The 12,491-nt window shown below is 37.4% G+C and overlaps 1 protein-coding gene across 3 annotated transcripts in view; it reads left to right on the top strand.

Moving 5' to 3' along the window:
- NOF1 (U3 small nucleolar RNA-associated protein) overlaps nucleotides 1-2,570 on the top strand; it is a 124,183-nt gene extending 121,613 nt beyond the window's left edge. For 2 of the 3 annotated variants that reach the window (XM_010264938.3, XM_010264939.3), the window contains exons 25-27: nucleotides 1,547-1,609; nucleotides 1,713-1,784; nucleotides 1,878-2,570. In XM_010264938.3, coding sequence (XP_010263240.1) covers nucleotides 1,547-1,609; nucleotides 1,713-1,784; nucleotides 1,878-1,952 — 210 coding nt within the window. In that variant the 3' untranslated portion in view covers nucleotides 1,953-2,570. The remainder of the gene's footprint in view (nucleotides 1-1,546; nucleotides 1,610-1,712; nucleotides 1,785-1,877) is intronic. The other variant, XR_016079424.1, reaches the window with a different exon arrangement.
- The last annotated feature ends 9,921 nt before the right edge of the window (nucleotides 2,571-12,491 follow it).

The raw sequence follows: 12,491 nt of genomic DNA, 5'->3' as shown, positions 1-12,491 counted from the left end.
GTTAGGCATTTAACCAAATGCAATGCTGCAACTGACATCCTTGATTAATATGCAAAGATCAGTGTATAAGTTTGTTAATGCTGTGTTGTGTGTCTTGACATCTGTTTAGACCCAGCATTGTTAAAATGCTAGGGCATAGTTTCTAAGATGTTGGAGCAAAGTAAGGGTTGTTATCATCAATTGTCTACAGTTACTAATCCAAGAGAAAGCCACCACATGACAAACATTTTCTCTTTTTATTTAAAAAACAATAGGAAGATATTATGTCCTGATAAAAATGTCTTATGCATGCTAAATATGAGGATTAAATACAAGAACTTCTTCCACACTAATGACCAACCAACCCCAAGGGTTTCTGTCTAATGAGCTGTTCTAGTTGGTATATAATAAATAAAATTCTTTATTAGGATAGAAAAATCATTATTTCTACCTCTTGAGAAAAAATTGAATGCATCTAGTTAGTTGGGAATGAAACCCAACCAAAGGAAAGAATTTATCCCAAACATATTTTTTACAGAATCATCTGAATTGTGATATATCATATATAATCCTTCCCTCTTTTCTGTTTCTATCTTTTCCCACCCAGAAGTCTAATCTGACAGTATTGGTTACATGTCAGACTATGTTTTTTTTTTTTGATAAATTACATGTCAGACTATGTTTTTTTATTTTTTTTATAAATTACATGTCAGACTATGTTTTGTTAAGCTTAACTTAATTTGGGTCAAAGAGTTGTAATGGATTAGATCATCAGATGAGGGTTTAGTTACATGCAAAATCATGTCTCTATGGTTAAGGGTCCACCTGAATAGTTGGCACACTTGGCAGGGATACTGAGTTTAATATAACTCAGCACGTAGAGTGATAGTTGCTATTAGTAACAAGACTTAATCTCCACTAGGAGAGTCAGTTAGGGTGAACAGTTGTGGGTTTTTGTATTCAATCAATTATTTCATGTGGCTAGGTATGTTTTTATTGACCTGTTTCAACCTAATAAAACTCATTTAAGTTTGGAGGCTTCTGGGTTCCTTCATGCTAACCCAGTCTGCCTTCCTTTCTCTACACCAAGAGAGGAACACAACACAACAGTATTACTGTCTAGCTTGTGGAAATGGGGATCTCATCAATTAATGGATCGAAAAATGAACTTTTATTCTGTCAAGAGTGTTCCTTTTGCTCAGTTAAAACTGAAACATGCTTAGACTGCAACCTTTGACAATTTTCTGATGTGGAACCATTTTATTTAGTAGAATGTAGAAGAGAGATATGCTGAAGTAATTCTAAGTAGCAGAAAAAAAAAGTCTCTCCTAGGGGTCATGCTGGTCTGATTCTGCAGATTTTATGTTGTCATGTTTTCTCAACTGTTATTCTTTTTATTATCATTTTTGTATTTGTTTTCACTTTCAATATTGTGTTGATATTATTTATTTTGATAGCTGTTTTCGTGGCACTTTATTTCACAAATTATCATTGCCCCCTCCTCCTTCCTTTTCTTTTCCCCTGTCGTCATCCATCTTATGCTTAACCTGCCCTCTTTGGAGAACAGATTCGTGGCATACAGAATTTAATTATATACTCTCTTCCAGAAAGGAAAGAATTTTATCCAGAGGTGAACCTCATTTTGTATCTCTTTATACCCAAATTATTTAAGCTTTTTTCCATGGAATCCGTTCATTATTTTTAATCCTGTATGCCCCTTCTCCTCTTTACAGATTGTTAATATGCTTGAAGGATCGGATAATATGGCTTGCACTGCACTGTTCTCTCGCTTCGATCAGTATAGGGTAATGTTTGTGCAAAACTTTAGTATTTGTCCTTTCTTAAAAGCAGATCAATTCGTTGGGTGACTTTACTCACATAAATCTTTGATATTTTAGCTTGAGAGAATTGTTGGAACCGCTTCTTCAAAAAAAATGGTGTCATCTGAGAAGAACGTTTTCCTTTTCTGTTAGAAGACTATTTAATGTGGTTGGACAGAAATTACCATTATTTCACCCATAATTTGGAGGTGGCAATCGATTGATGCTGGACAGTTCAAATTGCAAAATCCTCTCATTTGTCAAAGCGAAGGTCCTCATTGGCTGAACATTACAAACAGATTCAATATAGGATGACAAGTTACAAGGGGGATTCGGCTGGGACTGGGAGTCTGGTGATCAAGAAAATTTTGTAGTAGTCATATTCTGTTTTTGCATGCAAGTTTTTGGCCTCAATTAATATTTATTGATCAATCCGTTAGGTAGCTAACCATTACTGAGAACTTCTCATGGTGGGGATGCAACTGTAATACCCTTACAGGATCCAACAAGACGATTCAATCATAAGATAGAGATTGTATTTTCTAAGTCTCAACCTACACTACCTTGTGGTCATGGTTCGAAGTATCCATACTTTGCATACTCGAAAATCATGTCTTCAGAGTTTTTGACAATAGATATTCTATTTTATTTTTGTTTTTCAGTTTGACGAACTCACAAGTGATTCAAGTGTGCTTTGACCAATCAAAACCCATGTTGATTTTGATAATCTATGATACTAGAAAGTCATGGTATTGAAGGAGTTTTCACCAATTAAAGCACCCCGTGATTTGGTATCATGTCTTTTCCATTGTCATAGTCGATATCGGTTGATTGGCTGTAAGTTTTTCCAGTATCATGTGTTTCATAGTCAAACTCGGTGATAACGTTTTTGGTATCATGTCTTTCCATTGTCATACCCGAGCTCGTCTAATTTTTAAACCTATTAAAAGTCTTTAAATCCAAGTATTTTAACGTTTTGGTGATCCTTTAAACTGAGACATCGAACGAATGTACGATCAATACTTTGAGCGAGTTCTAAGTTCTCATGTATCAGAAATGATTGTCTTTTTATGCTGCCGAGTACTAATCTTCTGCAAAAGTAGGATATGAGATTTGATCCCCCAAGATCATATTGATGCCAATGCGGCCATGCATAAAAATTTACATGAACAGATCAACACAGTAAAATGATTGTAGAAATAGAACAGTAGAAGTTATCAACAAATAGGATGGACAATAGTTACCTAATCAAAATGGATTTTCAGATGAATTAAAAGTCTGGTCCAACCTCTGATTATCTTGTGGCCAAAGCATTTTTAGGGCAAGGTTCAATGTAATATACTTTTATTGATTGATTTTATATTGGTTTTTGCGCTTATAGATGCATTACATGAGTGGAACAGTTGAAACTGAACTCTCAAATAAAATGTCTGATCCAGAAATAGTGTATTTATTACATACATTTCTCTTTTTTATGAGCTAGGTAGCGTGTTATGAACATGTAACACAAATCAATTACTATTTTGGTTGTGCTATAAATGGTTAGAGGTGTAAATCGGGCCTGGCACAACGGTCTGCGGGCCGTGCTGGGCATGGGATTTTAGGTCCACAGGCTGGCATGGCATGGCACGACCGAGCGGCCAGCCCACAGCCCGGCCCGTGGCATGTCTCGGCACTGCCTATATATATTTTATATATATTATAATTATATAATAATATATAGTATATAATATATTAATAAAATAAATATTTTTTAATTTTATTATACTAATTTATTTAATTATTGCATATATAAGCAATTTTATACATAAAATTCATATAAAATTAAAATTTTAAGTTTTTTGTCAATTTTTTTAAATAATTAACTTTGGCCCAATACACGGCCCGACCCAGCCCAAGGCTCGGCCCACGGGCCCACATGGGCCTGGGCCGTGAGCCGTGAGCCATGCCGGGTCGACCCCCAAATTTTTCACCGGGGAGGGCAGCATGGCCCGTGATGGCCCGCAGGTCGCCCACGTGCCAGCCCGGCACGGCTCACTTTACACCTCTATAAGTAACACTAGAAGTTCAAATTTGCAAATGAGAGCATGTAATGTCATGAGAACAGAAGTCATAAGTCATAACTTTAATCTATGTTAATAAAGGCCTAATGGATTACCAAGTTCATTAATATAATACAGTTAACAAAGATCTTTTTTTAGATGGAGTGTATTTCCATCCTTTAGGATCGCCATTGACTTCTGTCTTTTATTTGATGGGTTTCTAGTGGACCTTGCCTCATTGTCACCATAGCATCTCTTAGTTCCTACACTGATGATTTTTAGGGCAAATTTCTCAAAATATCCCTAAGTTTAGGAAATTGAATAATTCTTCCTCTTTTGTTTACATCTTAAAGTATCCTTAAGTTTTTTGATAATTGATTAAATCCACTCTTACGTTAGTGTCTGTTAATGGAAAGATGTTATTTTTCCCATCATTCTTCCTTAAATTTTCAAAATAAAATATTTGATACCATGCTGGAACTGATAAATGGATTTAGTAGTTGAAATGGGGCTTTCATTTTGGTTGGAAAGGAAGAAATGTGAAGACGCAGTGACCAAAAAAAAGTTAAGCTTTCTATTTTTTTATTGGTAATCAAATGGGTAGAAGAAAAAAAGGTGATGCACAATTCACCATTCCAATGGGTTTGTTAGAAAGCTTACATTTGAGGACTAAGCCAGACTGAAAGGCACATGGTGTTAGGGTTGTGTCTTATTTCTCAACTGGTGGGTTATTTTTAATTTAACTATTGGTGTGGTCCCTCTTTAGGTTAAAGAGGGTTTTACATATAAAAGGCTTTGTTTGTATGCAGGGTTGGGGAAAAGTGAGAAGAAAATAGAGAAAGGGTGCTCTTAGTGTATGAGTGGGTTTTTTTCTTGTTTTTGTTCTTCAGATTGAAAGAGGAAAAAGAAAACATATATACATGGGTTAAGGGTTGGTTTGGGTTGCAAGCCATACGGTACCTATATTGTTTTCATTTTCTTTCATAGTGAAGAATAGTTTTCTTCTCTTTTGTGGACTATGCAGAACTATGTAAGTTCTTTGTGTTCTTAATGGTGCTATTAATCTGAGCAGAAGGTTTAGATCCAAGGCCAGGGAAAAAGGCAAAGTACAGTGTTACAGATGCAAGGAATTTGGTGACATGAAGAAAGATTTTCCTACATGAAAAAGGGGTGGGGATGAATCTGAAAGCATGGCAATTGCATCAGATAATGATGGAAATGTTCTCACAATCTCTAAAGGTATGTGCAATTTTACTCCAAATGAATGAGTTTTAGATTCTAAGTGTTCTATACATATTTGTTGTAGGAAGAAATATTTTGATATGTTCCAAGAAAGGAAGACATGTGTTGTCTCCTTGAGTGATGAATCTATGTGTGACATCATGGGTGTTGGGACAATGAAAATCAAATTGTTTGATTGAACAATTCACACTTTAGGTGGTGTGGCGTATGTCCAAAAAATGCATAGGAATTTCATATCACTAATTTAATATCACTAAACTGGATGAATTCCAAGGGTTGCAAGGTCTATGCTGCTAGTGGAGTCATGAAAATCACACGTGGCAGTATGATTCTAATGAAAGGAGAAAAATGCATGCAAGGGATTGCAATACTTGGTTGGGAATATAATGGTTTTCACGTCCTTGATGGGATGTTGGAAACGAAGTGTGCAAGGTAGTGTGAAAACATGGAGAGTCTCTTTTATAGATGGAGTAGAGACAAATACTAAAAGTTTCCAAGGTATAGATGATTGTGAAAGGAATATTCCTACTAGGAGGAAGGATCAAGGTCCCTTTCTAGAGTTAAGTAGGACTATTAGCTCAGGTGCAATTACACAGGTACATTGGACATTTTGTTTGAATTAGTGGAATTAGGACTAAGTAATTCAAGTTATATGTACTTGGTGGTGTTTTACAAGGCCAATGGAGGTTTACAGTACTTGTGAACAAGTGGAGGCACAATCGATAGATCTCCAAAATGATTGAAAATAAGCCAAGGTGGAGATTGTTAGGGTTGTGTCTTATTTCTCAATCTTTGGATTAATTTTAATCTAATGATTGGTGCAGTTCCTCTTTAGGTTAAAGAGGGTTGTACATATAAAAAAGGCTTTTTTTTGTACGTTGTTTGTGGAAAAGTGAGAAGAAAAGAGGAAAAGTGTGCTCTTGGTGTAAGAATGGGGTTTTTCTCGTCTTTGTTCTTCAAGTTGAGAGAGGAAAAGAGAGGATGGGTGTACAAGGATTAAGGATTGGTTTCTGTTGCAAGCCACAAGTTGTATTTTTTCTCATTTTCTTTCATAGTGAAGAACAACTTTTACCTCTCCCATGAACATAGGCGGTAATGCCGAACCACATAAATTATGTGTTCTTGGTGGTGTTTGTTTTTCTTATTTGTCTTTTCTTGGATTTTTTTTTCCTTTTTTTTTTTTTTGCTATTAGATTTCTCTTGGTTGCTATTTCAAAAATACTTTATGGTTTTATCTTGTGGGTAATTGTTGTGAAGCCCCAACACATGGCAGCTTCAATGCCCCAATGGATGAGTTGGTATGAGTATTAATTACTTATGCATTATGCAAACCTGCACAACACAATAAACTAATGACAAGTTACAACTTTAGATCCCGCACAACCCACTCTCCAGATTACACTAGGGAAAGTGGCACCTTGAGCACTAGACCAACTTCTCAAAATAGAAGGTATAACAGATAATGACTTATTGGTAATGTCTGATGTTGAGGAGATCCCAAGCGCCCATAAAATCAATCTCTTGAGATGGTGTGATGACATTCCCCTAGTTCTCCATCTTAGGCTCAAGAATTACCTTTACTCTTTTGAGTTGTGGTGGATGATAAGAGTTGGAGAGCTTCTATTCGTAGGTACCAGACAAGTAAGACAAGGTATGCACATTTTTGTCTAGCAGACTATATCTTCGCCGATTCCGATTGACCTTACAACTTATGCTTCCGCCGTGTAAGTGAGTTCGTATTTAAGATGAATTGGGTTAGTTTCCATCATTACTTGAATCTCAAAAGGGTTCAAGGTGTAATATGCAAAGGGCTTGACTTTTTGACATGCTTCCGAAGGAGTACACATTTAAAGAGATCATTGAAAAGTTGGGACCTATTCCTTCCTCTTATTCGGCAACTCATCTTCTAGCATATCTTCTAGAGAACGCTGATAAATACAAATATCTCTTGTCGGGGATCTACAAAAGAGAAAGTGGCTAATTGCCCTCTTCATTAGGTTTCTAGGCTCGCTTTGTAAAGTTTCAGGTGCAGCTTGTTTGGCACTTTGAGAATGGTCAATGGAAAAATTACTATGATGTAGTTTGCTAAGAATATACTAGATATGGGACAAAGCTTGGATGTACTAGGTGAAGCATCGTATACAAATTCCTATTTTTGCTTTTGGGTTTCATCCTAGTGGATCAGATCCATTTGCCAAAATGTGGAGCTTGCAATGTGGGAATAGTTTATTTCTTTGTGGATAGTTTCAATATCACATTCTTATTGGTATATATGGTTCCCCAATGCAAGAACACTGTTTATTCCTTTATTACAGGTAGAGGTGTCCATGGAGTTTTACAAAGAGCTCAAATTTCAAGCATTGAAAATTATATATGTCACATAGTGTCACATGTGAATAGATTGTGATGGAACGTTAACAAACACTAATGGAATGGGAGGATTTAGTCAATTATCAAAAAACTTAGGGATACTTTAAGACAATATGTAAATAGTAGGGGTGAAGTTAGTCAATTTCTATATCCATCTTATCATCAATGTTAACCGGTCTAACCATCAACTCTAACATGGAAGCTTCATTGGAATCCCAAGTCATATGATCAATAGAGCTAGAACCAGAATCCACTAGAGAGGAAGAAGGAGTCTAACCTACTTGTGTTGAAATGACGAGGAAGTAGTGTTTTCCATGTTCGAGATTAGTATAATTGTAGTTCTAGATGGAGAAGTTGTTAGACAGTTATGCCTTTAGCTCCAATCAGATTGATATATCTTTTGACATTTATTGTAAATGAATAAATTACATAATTGATTCATGTTATTGTGGTGTATTTTTGTATAATACACTTAAACTGGACACTTATTAGACTCATGTTAGTTTATAATCTTCATATCCATTGGATAGATCTGGGGAGATTTATCCTGCCAAGGCTGACACTGATGCGTCGCCAAGTTGGTTGGGGTGGCTTGTCTCAACTACCAGGGTGAGACCTGAGGTGCATGCAGTGTGGGTTTCCTTGAAACCCTGAACCGGACCAAATTCTAGTATTGCCCTGGACCTTGAAGATAGATGGGCGAAACTGAAATGTTACACCTGACCCCTAGACTTGACTATAGTACTGCACTATGTGTCAGATTGGGTTGGTTTTGATATGCCAATCAATGAGATCCTTAGAGGGGGTCAAAACCTAGGTATGTTGGGACAGTCCGAGAATTCACTTGAGTGGGTGATCATAGTGACAGGATCAGCCCCTTTTCGGACAAAGTGAATGATCGGATAATGCACTCTCTTTGATGGAAACCTAAATTGCTGGCAATTGATTTGAAACGTTGAAATTTTTTTTTGCAAAATATATTTATATAGTGATATACATATATATTATGGTTTCAAAATGTTTACAAAAAGGTTTTAATTCCCAGGATCCATGTGAGTAGAGAGGCAGCATTGTACCTTGTAGCCGAGGGAGAGGTCCTCTCTTGTCGGACAGCGCTTGATCATTAAGGGCTAAGAGGTTAAGTGTAAGACCATTGAGGGGAATACTTGATGGGCTAATCTTGCATCTGCCCACAGTTCTTGGGTTTTCATAAGGTGGATGGATCCAAGAACCATTTAGTATGAATGTTGGGCCCATTAAGAGCCTATGGTGATGGACTCAGGGGTTCACTGTCTCCTACAGTGAATTCAGCCAGGCCTTGTAACAAAGGTTGGGCTAAACCCATGTGCCTGATGTGTAGATCGATGTTAGGGTCCCACGCCATACAAAGAGAGCCAACTGGGTAGCATGTTAAAGAGTAAGTGAGCACATAAGCTTAATGGGCCTAAGGCCCAATTCGAACTGGGCTTAAGTTAGTTACTTAGTTCTTTCCGCCCCTACCCAGTTTGATCTCCACTTGTGGATCTAATCAAGAAGTGTTCTTGATATTGCTTCTTGGTAGAAGAAGCAATCTGAAGTTGTGCTCACAGCCCTTTCTCAATTTTTTCTGAAGAATTTGGGTTCTTGCTGAAGAACCATCCTAATGATCTTACTTTACTACACACTGTGTCATTTTTAGTGGAGGCGGGTTTTGGTCTTCTCTATGGGCGTGAACACCTGCATTGGGAGTTACTGTTAATTCGTTTCAGGTATATCCCTCACATCCTATTGGTTTTAGATTTTGTCCGATTTTGGATTCAAGAACGAGCCTTGAAAATGTAGTTTTCTAAATTAGGGAATACGATTCCCGGATGGGAGAGAAAGAATTTTTTTTTGACAATTTGCCCAATCTTCCTGCTGGGTTCGGCCATCCATATGATGAATCTCCCACCCCTTCAGTGGTATTAGAGCCAGATTCAATTCTTGAACAAAAAATTTGTAATCTGTGATTTGTAGAAATCAAATCTGCAAGCAGCGACTAATCTTTTTCTTGTAGGTTTGGATCCACACAAACAACCCACTGATATGTTTATTTGTTGATTATTAATTGTCATTTATCAGCCATGGTTAATTTTCAGATCGCCTTCTTAAATTGGATATTGAATTAAGCACCAAACCCTAGACCCATTCAACCCAGATTAGACCAAACTAGTTTGACCAAATCTATGGTTCAATATGGGTTGTTCATAGTCTTGAAATTCCATATATGGGACGAGGGTTTGATGACTAATTGCAAGATGCAATTCAGCCCACCTCTGTAAAACCCTGTTTTAATTTGTTAAAACTGCTTTAGCCCAATTCAACAAAAATGCTATATGGACAGAACTGCTCTTTGCAGTTCAACCCATATACCTAGATAACATTATGGACTTTAAATGGGCTGAAAAGGTTTTAAATTTTAATTGTGGGTTTTTCAGTTATTTAATCGATTGGATCAATTATGGATGTTCATGCATGCGATGTATATGTATGTGCTGTGATGTGTTGCATACATGGGCCATAAGCACTTGGCCCATGTTAATTCAATAGTGGCTCTTTCGAACACCATGGTTGAATGCACATCATTGCCATGGTGTCCTTAAGATCATTGGATGATCTCCCTTCTCAGTGGGGCCCATTTCAGTTTCTCCCCAAGAGGAACACCCCAGAACCCTAGCCGTTTTGGGCCCACTTTGAATCTAACTTTGAGAAAATAAGTGAGAACCATTTTGGTTTGACCTAAAGGCCTTCCATCATTAGTATGAAGATTGGTTGTATTGGTGGGTGGAGATGCACCATAAAATTAGGCTATCCATATGCTAATGCAGTTGGCTGGATTGTTTCATAAGATGATAGGGGCGTCATACACTGATGTGGGAGGGGTCTATCTTAAAATGAAATATTCTCTCACGGTATCTTGGCGCTCATGAACATGATGGGCGAGCACTTACTGAATAGAAAGGTTTAACCTAAAATGGCTATGAACCTTGTCTGACAGAGGCCAAAGGGAAAGCTCATAAGTTGAGTGGGTGATATCCTTCACAGAAGGTGGTGGGATTTTGTAGCTAAAATAGTTGGCTCCATGCACCTCATGTGGTTTCCCACATTTCTAGAGACACAATTGTCTCCATCACTGAGATTGGAGAGAACCTTAGAGATGCCCAAAATGGAAATGGAACATAGATTAAAAGCCCTTTCTATGTGATGACATGAATCAATTAGATTGTGGACTTATAAATCTGATTTGCCTTTACCAGAAATGGCAAACGGAAACTTCACCAAGGCTTTGGATGATAACAAACTCAAGGGCCCTAATTATGCTAACTAGTCCCGAAACCTTATGCTAGTTCTGACGTCTAAGAAATTGGACGAAATTGCTAAGAACCCTACTCCAGATCGTCTAGGAGATAGGGATTCTAAGGCTCGAAGGAAAGAGTATCAAGAATGGAAAGAGAAAAATTCTCTTGCTCGGTGTTATATTATAGCTCTTTAGACAATTCGATACAGCGATCGAAGTGTCCAAGGATATATTGGATAGTCTGAAGACTACGTACGAAGAGCATAATCATTCTACTCGACAAAAGGTCTTTAAATTGTTTATGACTGCACAAATGACCAAGAACCAACAGGTTTATGACCATTGTCTAAAGATGGTGGGTTATATCAATGAACTAAAGGCTCTCGGGTCAGGGCTAGATCATGACCCAAAAATTGATGTTATTCTCAATTCCTTGCCTTCGTCCTTCAATCAGTTTATCATGAATTATAACATGAATAAGCTAAACGTTAGCCTTTAGGAACTCAGCAATATGTTGCAGAAGGCTAAAGACATGATTAAGAAGGATAAGCCAATATCCATCCTTGTTGAAGATGCAAATCGGGCAAGGAAAAAGCGAAAGGCTAAAAGGAAGACTCAGAAGAATGGTAGCAAAACAAAAAAGTAGAAGAAAGACAAGGCATCAGATGCCTGTCACTTCTACAAACAAACCGGCCACTAGAAGAGGAATTGTCCTCAATACCTGGAGACTAAGAAACAAGGTATGTCCGATTCTTTCATCATAGAGACCAATTTATTTATCACTTCTGCTTCCTTGTGTATTGACTCCGGGGCTTCGACTCATGCGTGTAACTCACTGCAGTGGTTTAAGATAAGCAGAAGACTGAGTGATGGAGAAGTAACACTTTACTTGGGGACTTCTGCAACTGTTGCAGCTATGGCCATAGGCACTGTAGAATTAATTTTCAGAGAAGGGGATTATTGTACTGAAAGATTGTCTTTTCGTACCTAATTTAAGAAGAAATTTGATTTCTGTCTCAAAGTTGTGCATGGATGGTTATTTTATTTTGTTTAGTAATGTGATTACTATTAAACAGAATAACAAATTCCTATCATATAGGGAACTTGAGAATGATCTCTATGTTTTCCATCCCTCTCTAGAAACCAACATTACCGAAACTACGTCGGAAATAAAACCCAAGAAAAGAATCCGTGATACATTTAGTCCCATGTGTCTATGGCATTATCGACTTGGCCACATTAACATAGATCGTATCAAAAGGTTGGTAGAGGATGGTTCTTTGGATTTTCTAACTGTAAAAGATCTTCTAACTTGTGAACCTTGTCTTCAGGGTAAGAAGACGAAACGGCCATTTACCGGTAAGCCTGAAAGATCTACAGACACACTTGACCTGATACATACTGGTGTATGTGGTCCCCTAAATGTTAGGACACGTAATCAGTATGTTTACTTCATAACCTTCACCGATGATTATTCTCGATATGGTTACGTGTACCTAATGAGACATAAGTCTGAATCATTTGAAAAGTTTAAGGAGTTCAAACAAAAAGTCGAGAAACAGTTAGGGAGAGAAATTAAAGCCCTTCAATCAGATCGAGATGGTGAGTATCTCTCTGACGAATTTAGGGATTACTTAAAGGATAATGAGATAGTATCACAATTAGCCCCTCTCGCTACACCACTGTTAAACGATGTGTCAGAGAGTAGGAACCGGACCCTAT

The sequence above is a fragment of the Nelumbo nucifera genome, chromosome 8 (assembly GCF_055504915.1).
Source record: "Nelumbo nucifera cultivar China Antique chromosome 8, China Antique-T2T, whole genome shotgun sequence".
NCBI lineage: Eukaryota > Viridiplantae > Streptophyta > Magnoliopsida > Proteales > Nelumbonaceae > Nelumbo > Nelumbo nucifera.
Note: the sequence above shows the minus strand (reverse complement) of the source record. Positions and strands in the feature narration are given on the sequence as shown.